The sequence below is a fragment of the Sus scrofa genome, chromosome 5, assembly GCF_000003025.6.
Source record: "Sus scrofa isolate TJ Tabasco breed Duroc chromosome 5, Sscrofa11.1, whole genome shotgun sequence".
NCBI classification, from domain to species: domain Eukaryota; kingdom Metazoa; phylum Chordata; class Mammalia; order Artiodactyla; family Suidae; genus Sus; species Sus scrofa.
In genome coordinates, this window is record NC_010447.5 from 66,858,203 (window position 1) to 66,873,123 (window position 14,921).

At 52.9% G+C, this 14,921-nt stretch overlaps 1 protein-coding gene across 4 annotated transcripts in view; it reads left to right on the top strand.

Moving 5' to 3' along the window:
• TSPAN11 (tetraspanin 11) overlaps positions 1-14,921 on the top strand; it is a 58,808-nt gene that overhangs the window by 5,400 nt on the left and 38,487 nt on the right. For 2 of the 4 annotated variants that reach the window (XM_021092451.1, XM_021092450.1), the window contains exon 2: positions 10,792-10,873. The exons of 1 other annotated variant lie outside the window; for it this stretch is intronic. In XM_021092451.1, the coding sequence (XP_020948110.1) occupies positions 10,792-10,873 (82 nt within the window). The remainder of the gene's footprint in view (positions 1-10,791; positions 10,874-14,921) is intronic. One more of the 4 variants, XM_021092452.1, reaches the window with a different exon arrangement.

The window sequence follows — 14,921 nt, forward strand, 5'->3', positions numbered from 1 at the left end:
TTTGTAGACAAGCACGAAGGCCCAGACATTTAGAAAGCAATGCCCCATAGCCTGGTTTCGCACGGCTGGAGGATGGAAATTAGGCTATTGACTTTCTATTCCTGGCAACTGGCCCAAAGCTGGGCAAACAGCGGGAGTTCAGTAAATGTCCGCTGGGCAGATACTTCAGGAAGGACTTATCAGCCAACCCTGAGACTGTGCCTTCGGGAGAAGTCCCTGGCCCAGGGCCCTTAGTTCAAAAAGCAGGGAAAGTGCCATTCAAAGTACTAAAATATGGAGTTCCAGCTGTGGTTCAGCAGGTTAAGAACTCAACATAGTCTTTGTGAAGATGTGAGTTTGATCCCTGGCCTCGCTCAGGGGGTTAAGGATCTGGCATTGCCACAAGCTACGGCATAGATCCTAGATGGGGCTCGGATCTGGCATTGCTGTGGCTGTGGTATAGGCCGGCAGCTGCAACAGGTGCAGCCGTCAAAAGAAAAAAAGTACTAAAACATAAAACTTTTTCCTTTCTTCCTTGGCCTCTTTCTTGACTTGTCATGATAGGTTTGGTTTTTGGTTTTTGGTTTTTATCTTTTTAGGGCCACACTCACGGCATATGGAGGTTCCCAGGCTAAGGGTTGAATTGGAGCTGCAGCTGCCAGCCTACACCACAGCCACAGTAACACAGGATCTGAGCTATACCTGCAACCTACACCACAGCTCACGGCAACGCCAGATCCTTAACCCAGTGAGCAAAGCCAGGGATCGAACCTGAGTCGTCATGGATCCTAGTCCGATTTTCGTTTCCACCGAGCCCCAACGGGAACTCTCTTACTCGCTTTTAATAACATTGTTAGTAAAGACAAATTGATGTTTTTAATTATTTGCATGAGTTTTACCATTCGCCTCTATATTGCGCAGTGCCAGTTTTACATGTAAATTTACAAGCATTTAACTCATACATTGAATCATCAAAGTGACACAATTCCTTTTTCAAAGCTCTTCTGTGCCCATGTATTTTGTTCTCACCGTGACAGTGAAACTGGTGCAGGAAACTAACTCAACTGTTATTATTTCACTTCTTGATACACACACACACACACACACACACACACTTTCAGCACACTCCCCCTTTGGCCTAAGGGTAATAAAGGAAGAGCGGAAAGAGAAAGAACCTATGTACCACTGTCTTTCTTTTCCTCCCGTGTCATCAGTTTTCAGTGTAAGTGTTGACTAATGCAGGAAGCAACAGAAACAGGAAAGGCCAAAGCCATGGCAGGGTCCCTTGGGTGGAGGCTTTCTTCGAATGCACTGCTTTCTGGCTGCTTTGAGCCAAGCTCTGGTTCCAGCAGAGAGCCTGGCCTCCCAGGCCACCAGCACCACCCCCTCCGTCACAGACAGAACCCCTAACCTGGACTTGCTCTGAGGCTCTCCGAGCCCCACGCATCATGGGTGCCCTGGAATTCTCCGGGGGTACTGGCAACGCCAGGACACAGGAGGCAGCAAGGGACGGCAGTGACACACACCATGTCTATCTCCTCAGCTCACATTCACACCCGCCATCCCTGGGACTTCATTTGCAAAACACAAATTCAAAGATAAATTATTAAGAATTTCGAGGAGTTCCCGTCGTGGCGCATTGGTTAACGAATCCGACGAGGGACCATGTAGTTGCAGGTTCGATCCCTGGCCTCACTCAGTGGGTTAAGGATCCGGCGTTGCCGTGAGCTGTGGTGTAGGCTGATGGCTACAGCTCCGATTCGACCCCTAGCCTGAGAACCTCTACATGCCTCAGATACAGCCCCAGAAAAGGCAAAAAAAAAAAAAGAAAAGAAAGAAAAAAAAAAAGAATTTCGAGATGAAACGGCCAAGCATTAAACCAGGCACGGGGCCCCTGTGAGGCTGCGAGTGTTTCTGGCCCAGGAAGGCAGTGAGTGCCAGAACCCTTGTCCTCGTGTGGGTCACATTTCTGGATGGTTGCCCAGTTAGGGCAGAACTAAGCCTTTCTGAGTGGGCCGGTCAAGGGCCCTGGATCCCCTTTCGTGATGTGTATCTTTGGAAAATGCCAGAGGCTGCCGTTTCCTTTCCAGGTCTCCACCCTCTGCTTTAAATCATTTACATTTTTAAAAAGTCAGCTGAGGTCATTCGCACAGAGGTTCTAGTGGGTTTTAAAGGCTCAGAAGAAAAGAATAACAGACAGGAGCAGAAATGGGTGTTGCCCCTTTGGGCTGAGGCCTGGAACAGATTGAAAAGCAAAACGCCTCTAAGAACTTGGAGGCCTGCGCTGAGAAATGCACTGGCTCCTCGCTGCTTTGGCTTTTATGCCAAAGCCCAGCAGATAGGTCGGGACAGGGAAGGGAGTGGCCTGGTGACCAGGGACCCAGTGCTGTCTCAGAGTTGGGGTGAAGTGAGGAGGGGGAGGGGCCGTGTGCAGGGGCCACACGTCTCCACACTTTAGGGTGTGTTTGGCACACACAGAGGTTTAGGGAAGCCAGGAGGGTTTTTTGGTTTTGTTTTTGTTTTGTCTTTTCTAGGGCCACACCCTCAGCCCATGGAGGTTCCCAGGCTAGGGGTCTAATCGGAGCTACAGCTATCAGAGCCGTGTCTGCGACCTACCCCACAGCTCACCGCAACACAAGATCCTTAACCCACTGAGCGAGGCCAGGGATCGAACCCGGAACCTCATGGTTCCTCGTTGGATTTGTTAACCACTGAGCCAAGACAGGAACTCCCAGGAGTTTTATTCCAGAAGGAAAAAACTCCTCTCTCTGTAGGAAGAGAGGGTGGGACAGGAAGTTAGGACTAGAAGCCCTGGGAGAGATGGAAACACTCGGAAGGCAATTAGCACTTTCTGGTAGCTCTGAACAGAAGGCTGAGGGCTTTTACGCTGCTGAAAACCGAAAGTTCCAAGCCAGTCCTGGGAAGCAGGTGCTGGTACTGCGAACTGGAGGAGGGTGGGAGTAAGCCCCCAGCCCCCTCTTTTTAATGTAGAAAGGAAAAGTGAGTTAGAAAAAACAGTGATAAAAACAAGCAGAAGTGAGCGGGAGAAGCCCCAATGACCTCAGACCTTCAAATACTGCGAATCGTTCTGCCCTCCCCCTTGGTTTTAATTTACTCTGTGATGACTGCTAACTGTGAGTCGCTGCTTCTATCATTAGATTTAATAGTTGCAGGACTGGCTGATCTCCAGGGCTCTGCAAACTGTTTCTGGATGACCTGCAAGCCAAGGATGATTTTTACAAACTTACAGGATTGAAATAAAAAACAAAGAAGAATATAGAGCAGAAGCCAGAGGCCCACAGACCTGAAACATGTACTGACTAGTCCTGTGAAGAAACAGTTTGATGAGCCCAAACTCTCAGCCCCAGGCCAGTGATGGAGGGAAGCTTCGCTTCCGAACCAGGGCCCCCGGGGCCGGGGGTGTAGCTTAGTTCACCTGGGGTGCAGCCTGGGAATGGGGATTTTTTTAAACACTTCTCAGGGAGTTCTAGTGCCACTGAGGCTGAGAAGCACTGCCCTAAGACAGTCCTTCTCAAAGTGAGATCTGGGCCCTGCAGTGTCCACCTCCTCCAGCTGGTTAGAAATGGAAAATTCCAGGCCCCACCTGGCCCGCCAACTCAGGAACTCTGGGCGGGAGGGGGAGAGAGCAGAAATCTGTGTTTTAACAAGCCCTGCAGGGGATTGTGATGCACCTCAGATTTGAGACCACTGCTCTAAAGCTTGACTTTTCAACCCTAAACCTGCTGCTTTGCAGGCAGCCCGTCGCAGAGACGGAGTGCAATAGACAAGAGGAAGCTGGCAGGCGGGGCGGGGGACAGCGAGGCTTGGCAGGTTCTTTCCAGGCTGGACTTAACCATCCTTTTATTTTATTTTTATTTCCCACACAACCAAGGCTCTGGGAGGCAAAATGAGTCTCAGGAAGCAGAATTTGGGACTAGAATAACACCACCAGCAGCAACAATAATAAATTCCTCCTTAAAAGTGAACATGAGTAACAATTTTAGCGTTGGGCCCTATTTTTCATTCCTACCAGAGGAATGTTTGCCTTTTCTTATATTAACTCATAGAAGGTACCCATTTGGTAGCCAGGATTTAAGCACACTTCTGAACCATCTTGAAATCATTTAAATAAACATCACCCGTGCCTGGAAGTCGGAAAGCTGTATGGTGGACCTTCGCCTCATAACTGAGGGTGGATTCTGTTCTTCTCCCAACCACCCCCTTAAGGGAAGACAGACCCCCCCCACCCCCGCCCCGCAACTGCTAGCCCTCCAACAAAGTAGCATGTGGGGCATTTATAAGAATGTTATGGGAACTAGAACCTGTTGATGGCTGCTATGTGCCAGGCACTGTGTGAGGTTTTAACACACATTATCTCCTGCAATCATCACAGCGCTGTTTTATCCATTTTAGAGCTGTGAAGGTTGAGGCACAGGAAGGTTTAAGACTTCCCCCAAATCCCACAGCTGACAAACCCGGGACGTCTGGCCTTGGCATCAGTGTCGGTGGAGGGGAAGCTGGCCCGCCATCAGGAGTTACGTGGCATTTCAATAAAGCTGATGAGCCTGTGGACTTGTAAAGCAGTTAGTGCCAGCTCTGCCAGGCCTTGCCAAGTGTCCTGGGTGTTCCTGGAAGGATGTGAGCCCACCCTGACCAAAGTCTGGGTTGCTGGTGTGCCATCTTAGAAAGAATTCAGGGACAGGAGGCACATGGACGACATGAGCAAAAAGATGCCATCTGTGTTGTCACGAATGCTCTGCCCCCCGCAGAGGTGGCTGGAGCCTTAAATTCTTCCTTCCTCACTTCGGAAGTTAGCAGCCAGATTAACAGATAAATGTTACCTATTATCATTGCCATCAATAGTAATGAGACATCCTTTGAGAGTCCCCCTGTCTCCAGAGCACTCCACGCTCCTTAGCTCCTGATGTCCTGGCATTGACCAGAGGCAACAGGAGCTCAGAGATCAGGATGGTGGGGGCAGCCCTGTGAGGCTGCAGTCCCCCCACCGCCTCAAACCTGGTCCCAGGACCAGAGGTTTGAGTCCCAGCTCTTCTCAGAATTACCCAGTGAGAATGGTGATGTGGCCCCCCACCCTCTGGGTCTCCCCCGCCAACATCTGGGAGTGAGCTGATTTCTAAGTTCCTTCTCCGCTTCTAGACCTGGGGCACAGCGGCAGCTTTCCAAACCTTGGGAACAATGGGTGGCGATGCTCCTGGTGATATGTAATTAGTACCCGATTAGGGAGCCAGTGTGGGCAATAGCTAGGGTTTTTTGATGCCAAGTCCGTTTCTATAACATCCTCCCTCTATAACTCATGGAACTAAAGTTCTTTTTTGGAAAGAATTAGGGTAACAGTGCGGGGGTTGCTGGTTAGTCGTCATGTGAGTACATTATTTCCTTGCCCAGAGGGGTCAAGCTTCTCTAGAAAGAAAAGTTTCTGTATGCTTGGCTCTCCTGCAGGGGGAGGATTCTAATACTTTCTGGAGGGGGTGGAGGGGCTGCTAAGTCCCTAGAAAATGTGTTTTCACCGAACTGGGATGAAGAAACATGGTTTATTTATCAGGGAGCTTAGCAGCTTCCAAACTCTCTTCAGTAAATTACATCACCCCTGGACTCGAGACCTAACAGATTTACATCCAGGTCCCAAAGTGAAAATCGGAGTTTAGAATCGGATGCAGGTGCGTCCTTTCCAGGAGCCTGTGGGCTCCAGCAGCAAGCGGAACCGGGCTCTGGATCCTGGGGCGCCTCCTTCCTCCCCAGCTCCGCCTCTGCAGCCATCCCGGGGCCCATGGGCTCTCTGAGCCTGTGTCCAGGCACAGCCCTTCCCTCAGGAGTGATGGCCTCGTCTGAACCTTCCCAGGAAAGGAACCGTCGCCCTTCCGTGGAGGGACAGTCATAATGCCTTCGGAGCCACGCTGAAACCTGTGCAGCCCCAGCACATGGTAGCATTTTTTCATCCAATTTCAGGGGCCTCTGGGTTCCAACTCCTTGGAAGGAAGGGGCTTTTAGGCTCACTGCTCAGCCGCAGCAGCCTCCTCCGGGGACAAGACAGGCACCGTTTAGAAAGCAAATGAGAAATTGGACTATGTCCTCTGGGAAAGGAGATGAGTTTTTGTGTCATTTGGGCTTTTTTTTTTTTTCCTTTTTTTAATTTCCCGATGCCTTGAAGGTCGTGCCTGTGTCTTTCTTTTTATTTTTCTTTGCTTTTTAGGGCCACAACCACAGCATATGGAAGTTCCTAGGCTGGGGGTCAAATTGGAGCTGCAGCTACCAGCCTACACCACAGCCACAGCAATATCAGATCTGAGCCGTGTCTGTGACCTGCGCCACAGCTCATAGCAGGGCCGGATCCCTGACCCACTGAGCGAGGCCAGGGATCAAACCCACAATTTCATGGTTCCTAGTCGGATTCGTTTCTGCTGTGCCACCACAGGAACCCCTGTGTCTTTCTGATTCCTAGAGCAGGTTGAGAAGGTCTGTAAGCATGAAGTCCCTCACACAGTGAGGGGGACTTCCTCCGGGCCCCTCCTACCCCTGGAGCATCCCTCTTCCAGCCTGGCTGCTCCCTTAGAGCCGCAAACACTCAAACCATCATCGCCCCCTCCATGGAGGTGCTGCTGGTGGTGCTCTCTCTCTGGGGTCCTCACCCACCCACCCCCATAGAGCAGAGGGGGAAACTGGCTCAGGTACTTAGATGACCCAGCCAAGGTCACATGGCTGGTAATGGTGACATTAATTTTCCCTCCATGTATGTGACAGCCCATACGTAACATCAGAGAACCGTGCTGGGCAGGGGTGGGGGCATCAGTGCTTCTGGGGTGTCTCCGTCCCAGGATGTGGGTCCCTGAGTCAAGCCTGGTGTGAGTCCCTGTTGAGGCTGAGAACTGGCACCTTGTTGATTTGCGGCCCGAGCGCCTCCTGCATCCTCTGGACCATGAGGAGTCGTGTCTTACACCCCTTCCCAGCTCAGTGCACCCAGCAGAGGAAGCCCAGCCTAGCCTCTAAGAACATAGTCACCCTGAGTTCCTCCAGCTCCAGTCGGAGCCCCACATGCAAGCTTGGGAGGCCCACCGGTCGAATGTCCTCGGCTTCTGGCTGCCTCGCTGGGGGACTGCGAATGTGGGGGTTTTCCCTCCCTTCTCAAGGTCACGTTCACCCGGCCCTTCTGACCTTCAATAATTGCTGCAAGGCCCTAGTGCCTGGGTGTCGGCTGGCCCACCTGTGGGTGGACGGTGGGGTGTCGGGAAGGCCTGCTTCAGAGGCGCCATCCCAACCCTGCACCAGAGAGGCTAGCACCGACTGTCAGGCGTCCCTGGCTGCTGCCTCCTCCGGGCCTGTGTGCGGTTGGCAGCCTTTTTGCCCAGCGCTTGTCACATGGCCCCAGACCCTGAGATCCTGGTGCAGCTTTCAAGACCCAGACTGGGCTCAGTTTCCCTAGCAGATGTCAGGGTCTGGAAAGCTGCTGTCCACAGAGTGAGTCGTGTGCTGGGAGCCGCCCCGAGGTGAGGGAAGGAGCCAGTCCTCCTGACCCACGGTCCCCAGGCCCAAGCCAAGGTCACAGAGCAGGGCCCAGCTGGCCAGAGGGATCCTGGGCAGAGGTGGCCTTCAGCATCCACCGGGAGCTGGACACCAATCAGAGACGCCTGACGCCACGGCAAAAACTGGAGAGCAGCCCTGCCTGGTGAACTGGCCTGGCAGGAACCAAAGCAGGACGTGTTCCTGGGAGGCAGGACCAGGAACCTGAGATGCAGGACAACTCCCAGGCTGCGGGGAGCTGAGGGAGCAGCACAGGGAGTGGCCGAGGGAGTGGATTTGTATTTCAGACAAGGCTGCGTGTCCTGAGGAAGCTTCCTCCTCTGTGGGGGCCCTAAGAACACCGACCTCTTAGTTATCCTGAGAACTGCTCCCCCATTGTCCTTGTCACTCCCATCACCTGTGCAGGTGACCAGTGAGCTAGAACTGGGAGAGGACACAATAGCACCCCACTTGCAGGGCTTCCCATCCCCGCCCCCGGGGGGGCCGGGCCCACGTGCCCAGGGCAGATGCCGTACAGACTCAGAAAACGCTGTGGGGCTTTGGAAGACAGTTTGGCAGTTCCTCCATCAGTTAAACATAGAGTCACAGCGTCACCACTAGTTATTGCCCAAGGGAATTGAAAACAGGCCTCCAGACAGACAGATGTACGTGACCTTTCACAGCAGCTCTGTTCATAGTAGCTGAAAGGGGGCAATAACCCAACGTCCATCACGGGTAAATGGGGAAGCAAAAGGTGGTCTCTCCGTACCCTGGAATATTACTCAGCTATGAAAAGGGGTGAGGTACTGAAATGCCTACCAGAATCTGGACCTTGAACCCATGAGGCTAAGTGAAAGGCGCCAGACCCAGAAAACAGCCCACTGTATGATTCTAGTGATATGCAATACCCCGAAGAGGAGCTTCCTGGTGGCCTAGCAGTTAAAGATCAGGCATGCTCACTTCTGTGGCACAGGTTTGACCCCTGGCCTCGGAACTTCCACATGCCACAGGTGTAGCAAAATTTCAAAAAAGAGAAATATCCAGAATAGGCAAATCCACAGAGACAGAAAGCAGATTAGTGGTTTCCAGGAGCTGCAGGGAGAAGGGGAGTGAGGAGGGACTAAAGGGGGACAAGATTTCCATTTGGGGACATGAAAAGTTCTGCAGCCAGATGCTGGTGATGGCTGTGAGTGTGCTTAATGTCAGTGACATGTACACTTTAAGATGGTGACAGTGGTAAACTTTGTGTTGTTATGTGTATTTTGCCACAGTAAAAAAAAAAAAAAAAAAAAAAGGGAGTTCCCATTGTAGCTCAGTGGTGAATGAACCCAACTAGTCTCCATTTGGACGCAGGTTTGATCCCTGGCCTCGCTCAGTGGGTTAAGGATCCGGGGTTGCCGTGTCCTGTGGTGTAAGTCACAGATGCGGCTCCAATCCAGTGTCGCAGTGGCTGTGGTGTAGGCCAGGAGCTGTAGCGCCAATTCGATCCCTAGCCTCAGAACCTCCATATGCCACGGGTTTGGCCCTAAACAGACAAAAAAGAAAAGAAAGAAAGAAAGTAGGATGGAGTCGAGGCCGGGGGGCCCAGCACAAGCGGAACCATCTATCACATGAAGGGCTTCTCGGAAGATCTCGGAGGTCACTTTCAGTTCTAAAAAGAGCTTGTGGGTCTACGATATAGACACCCATGCTGTAGTCTCCGCAGCTCTCCCTGGCCCATCTGACTGTGGACAGTGCAGGGTGATGGGATGCAGTTGAAGAAGAAAGAAACTTATGCCTGCGTCCTGGTCTCAGAGAGCCTGGGAGCTTGTTCCCTTGTGGTTCCGGCTTTAGGGTGAGTGGGGGAGGTGGAGACAGAGATCGAGTGGCCGTGAATGAAGGGAGGGGGCGTCACACATCCCTTCTGCCAGAGAAGCTGCACTTCATCTGTTTTGTATGTTGAGGCTCTGTAAGAAAACATACTTAAAAGAATGTCCTGCTAGCGCACCAGCTTCCTCATTGTGCAGATAAAGAGACCGAAGCATACAGAGGGGCAGTGACCTGCCCAAGGGGCTGGTAGGTAGTGAGGGACATCCTGATTTAGGTCCCTTGACACCTGGGCTCTGCCCTCCCCTGTCTGCCGATGCCTCTGCAGACACCACAGAGCATTTGTGACCACCCAGGGGAATGTCCATTAGCGGACATCCTGGCATCACTCTCTGGGCATCATGAAGAGGAGGACCAGCCTCGTGCCTGTCCCTCCCGGGTCCAGGAGCACACATTCCCTGCAACCAAGTCCCTCTCGGGCCGACCACCAGCCTTCCCTGGGGGTGATGGCCAGGAGCACCCCCTGGACAGGGCCTCACACATGTGACCATGAGGGTGACAAAAAGAGCAACTTTTTTTGGTTGGAAAGTGTAGACCCATTCATTCAAGAAGATCAGGGAAATTATAATATAGCTCCATCTCTGAGTGTGGGAAAAATTATAGACTGTATTCTTCACTATAATTAAGCTGGCTTTAGTGGGAGCAATAAGTACCTTTGATGACAACGCATTGTTCTTTTTAAAAGGTGCTTTTGAGACCCAGTGTATCACAATCAAAACCCGTGGTCTTATTTCAGAGGGGCGGTGATTTTCCTGGGTAGGTTTAGGGTGTCACATCTCACCATCGGCCTCCTCTCCCATGCTGATGGGCAGCCTGGGCCATTGCCTGGAACTAAGAGTGGCCAGGCTGGCCAGCCCTTGACCTTCTTAGACACCACAGTTTCTGTCGTGGCCTTGCAGAGCCACCAGAAGTCAACCAGCCACATGCCTGGTTCTCGCTTCAGACATCCAGGATCCATGGGTGATTTTCAGAATTCATTTCAGAGAATGCTCATTCCCCAACCCCAGGCTCTGCTGTATCACCTGCTAAACCATTTGGCTTTAGAAAGAAAGAGAAGACTAGGAAAAATAATGTCCAAATATATATTTTATAAGTTCAGACTTAAGCATGGTCAGTAGAAACCTAAGGAGCTCTTTCCTCGTGTCATCTACGCTGCTTCTAGGATAATCCTTGGTAAAGGCCTTCAACTCAGTTGCCTTCCAATGTATAATCTCAAATTTACCTCCCTGTATTTCTACAGAGAGTATAATTCTCTATCTTTCTTACCCTGCCTCCTTCCACCAGTGGTTAGTTAATAAGTTCTCATACTTTTGAGCTTCATCTTAATATCACCCTTAGTGAAATAGTAATGTTTGTATCCCCTTTCTTTTAAAATGACTGTCCCGTCTGAACCAATCTACTTTGTTAACATAAGGTCTTTATTTTCTGCAGGTGACTTCTTCCTGGTCCCCTTGGATAGGGTCTCCTGTCACAGCCATCGAAGTGCCATCCTCTCGTGGGCAGGTGGGCTCAGGTACAGAGACCGCGAGACTGTCTCCCCCGCTCTCGGACACACGGGCTCTGACCGGTGTATTCTCCCGGGGCACCCACGTCGTGTCCTTTATGCAAGGGTCTCTTGGCTGCAGTGTGACCCCCAGCTCAGGCCTGGGGCTCAGCTACCTCGGTTCTCAAGGGGGCCAAGCCAGGGACGTCTCAGCTCCTTCCAGAGGCCCCGTTCTGACCCCTTCAGAGGGACTGTCCACACACCAGGAATAGGTCAGGCACATGGAAATTAAGTAGGAGATGGGGACAGAGAAGGATACACACGGGGCGGCGGGCCAGGGGCGGGGGGAGCTGCAACCAGGGCTCACTTGAAGCTGAAACTAAGTTGCACGTGAAGCCACTTAGACTCTATTTCCCTTTCCAGCTCTGACCATCACACAGGCCTGGCCTCTTGCTGACCAAGAACCCAGAGGAGGAAAGGGGCACTTATTTAACTGAAGCGGTGGGTGGGCCTGGGCTTTGTTTTTACTGTAGAATCGCCAAGCCCATTCCCCCACCCCCAGGTATGGGGAGCGCCCCCCTTAGGGAATGGAGCGTCAGGGCACTCCCAGCCTGAGCTTGTGCTAATGGGAACAGGCAGAGAATGAGGTTGGGGAGCTCCCGGGAGTGGACAGGGTGGGGGAAGGGAGAAGTCACGCTAAGTGAAACCAGCAGGATTGTCCCCTGGCCCTGGCCTGACTGTCTCGCCTCTTCTGCAGCCACTGGGTCCAGCCTTTGCTCACACTGTCCCCTGTAGGGTGAGCAGCCTCCCTTTCTTTTTGGCCTGCAGAAACCCTGCCTGTCCTCAAGGACTAGGTTAAAAGCCTTCCCACTGCACCCCATCCTAGGCTGGCAGAACCAAGGCCACATCCTCTCGGCCCCCACCAGGGACCTGAGGCTACGTCTGTGCCTGCGCCACTGTGAGCTCCTAAGGACCAACTCTAGCAGTTCTAAGTAGGGCTCCCGGCGCACGGTGGGGACTCATGGCATGTTTGTTGAATGAGTGAAGTGCCTGCCCCCTGCTACCCGCCACCCACTGCCCAGCGTGGTCCACTCCTCTCTGCTCTCTCAGCCTGGCCAGCCCTGCCCTGCCCACCGGGACTCCCAGCGCCTCTGGCCGGCCACTGGGCTCTGTCTGCCTGTGCCCCACCTTCTCTGCACTTGGAGGGGTGGGGAGAAGCCATTGAAGAGACAGGGATCCCCAAGGCTGAGCCCATGACCTTGTGCATCTGGCCTGAGAGCATCCCCAAATCCATCACCTCACTATCAAGGCCTTGGACACTGTATTTCTGAGATGTCCTAGAGCCTGAACCCATGGGCCTACTGGCCCCCCCGAACCCCAGCTTTGTTCTGCAGCCAGAGCCTTGGCCTGGAGGCCCAGCATCCTAAGACTGCATCACCAAGCTGTCTGGGAAATCTATGTCCTAAATGTGGATTTTGTGCAGAGGACACGCCCACCCTGGTGCTCCACCCCTACCCCCACTGGCTCATGTACATCTGCTCAGATGCAAAGGGTAATTGCAGTGCAGGGGGCCATGGACTTGAAGAACTCGAAGGGGCTTTGAAGCCACAGACTCCAAGTGTGGTCCCAAGACCAGCAGCGGTGGCAGCATCTGGGAGGGTGACCAATGCCCCCACTTTGCCCAGATTGTCCAGGTTCAGCCCTGTAAATCCAGGGTTCCAAGAAGTCCCTCAGTCCTACCCAAACCTGAGTTGGACCCCCAGGGCCTGACACCCTGGGCATGGCGCTGAGCATCCGTGGCCACCAGCCCTCCAGAGTCTGGTGCTCCTAGGAACCACTGCCCCACCCCTCAAATGGGGAAACAGACCCCCAGGGAAGGGGAGCTGCTTGCCTCAACCCTAGGCAGCTGCTAAGGGGCTGAGCCAGGAGTCCAGTTATTCAGCCTGTTAGCAACAGAAGAAAGGTACTGATAAGGACCCAGGCAAACTGCTGTGATCAGTGGGTACTCGGTCAGCTAGAGAAGACGGGACAGCTGCCTTCGGAGAGGCTAGGATCTCCCTGAGCCGGGAGCACCTGGCGAAGCAGCAAGGGGCTGGAGCGTCAGAAGCAAGGGCAGCCAGGCCAGGCCCTAAGGGAGGAGGCAGCAGGCAGGCAATGAGGCCAAAGAGGAGATGACCTTGCAGGCAGTTAGGAGGCTAAAGAAAAGACATCCTTGGCTGAAGTGGGGCTTGGGGAGGCGCAGTCACCTCTTTGTACCCACAGACGTCTCTAGGACCCTATGGCAGCGGTGAGTCCCACCCCATCTGCAGTGTCTCTTCTCACATGCTTTCACAGACCTTTGTCCCCACCGCTCCCTCTACCACATCAGGGTAAAGTCAGCCATGGGCAATAGACTATTCAAACATGTACCTTCAAGAAGCTACAAGCACGGAGAGGTCAAGTAACTTGCCCAAAGACACACAGTGGAGAAATGACAAGGCCCGGTTGCACATCTAGGCATCTGGTTCCAAACTGCTTCTGACACTTCTTTAGGGCCCTGTGTCCAGTGGGGGTGCAGTGGGGGAAGGAGCCCTGAACGGGGTGGGGGGGGGCAGGAAACTGCCACCGCCAATTAGTCATGTGACTCGAGAGAGAGATCATTTAATGACGTCTGTCTTAACCCCGACGTATGCGAACTTCCGCATCCCTTCTGAAAGATGTTAAATTAAGTGAGCCCTGAGGTTCCCGCTGGCCCCGATGCTCTGTGTTCTGTCTTCTCTGCCACCGATGGCTGAAACCTTACCCTTAGAGATGTGTTTCTTTTTGTTAAATGCTGTCGTCTGTCATCTGCCTGAACGCCTCCTTTTTTGTTTGGCCATACCTGTTGCAGGCAGAAGTTCCCAGGCCAGGAATCAAACCTGAGCCACAGCAGTGACAATATGCCCAATCCTTAACCACTAGGCCATCAGGGAGCTCCTGAATGTCCCTTTTAAAAATACACTTTCCTTCAGAGGATCCTGACTTGTTGGTTGAGGGTCTAGAGAAGGTTCTGGTGTGTGAGCCCAGTGGGCTCCGGTTGGGAGCGGAGGGCCAGGCAAAGGGAGAAGAGATGCAGACGGGAGAGGCTGGGCCCTAAACAGTCAATTTACCTGCAGCCCAGTGGCCGGAGCATCCCTTGTCAGGGCTTCCCGTGTAATAGCTCCCTGTCCAGCAGCCTGCCAACCCCATCTATCACCGTTTTTTTAGACTTTTTTTTATAGGCTTCCTTTTTTCTCCTTCTGTATTTTTTTTCCCCACCACCCTATCTCTCCGACTCCATCAGAGAAAAATGGGTTTTGTCTTTTTTTAACAAGAAGACAAAGTCTTAAATTACCTTCTTCAAGGTCTGCAAATAGAAATCCCAAATAAGACAGCCACCTCTTCTTTTCTCCCTTCCTCTCTCCCTGTCTCAGGAGCCCGTGAGCTTGAAATAAAACGCAGAGCAGTGGCCCGGGAGGAAGTAATCTGGGCTGGGCGGCACCAGCCGTGGAGAGGGGGTCGGGGGGAGGGGAAGGGCCCGGCTGGATGGGGGGGAATGGGGGAGGAGGAGATGGAGGTGGGCAGAACCAAGGCCTCCTTGCTCTGGGTCTGGAATAAAAAGGGTCCCCCCAGGAGGTCCCCCTGTGGCACAAGGGGATCAGTGGCATCTCTGCAGCACCAGGAAGTAGGTTCAATCCCTGGCCTTGGCTTAGTGGGTTAAAGGCTCTGGCGTTGCTGCAGCTGTGGATCCAACCTGATCCCTGGTACCTGGAACTCCACATGCCGTGGGCAGGTCAAAAAAAAAAAAAAAAAAACTGTCCACCAAGGGGGGCTGGGGGGCTCCTAAGGAGCAGCTACAGTGCACACCTGCATGCATGCAGGTGTTCAGGGGACAAGGAGCCCGGGGAGAGAAGGGCCTGCAGAAGCTGCTGCTGGGATTCAGCTGCAGACAGGATCACGGGGCACAGTGAACCTTCACCTTCTCACCCCACTGACGTCATGGTTCCCCGAAAGCAGGCATCAGGACAGGGGGAAGGAGCACAGTTCTGGGACAAAGACTAGGGCTGGAGTTCTGGTTCTA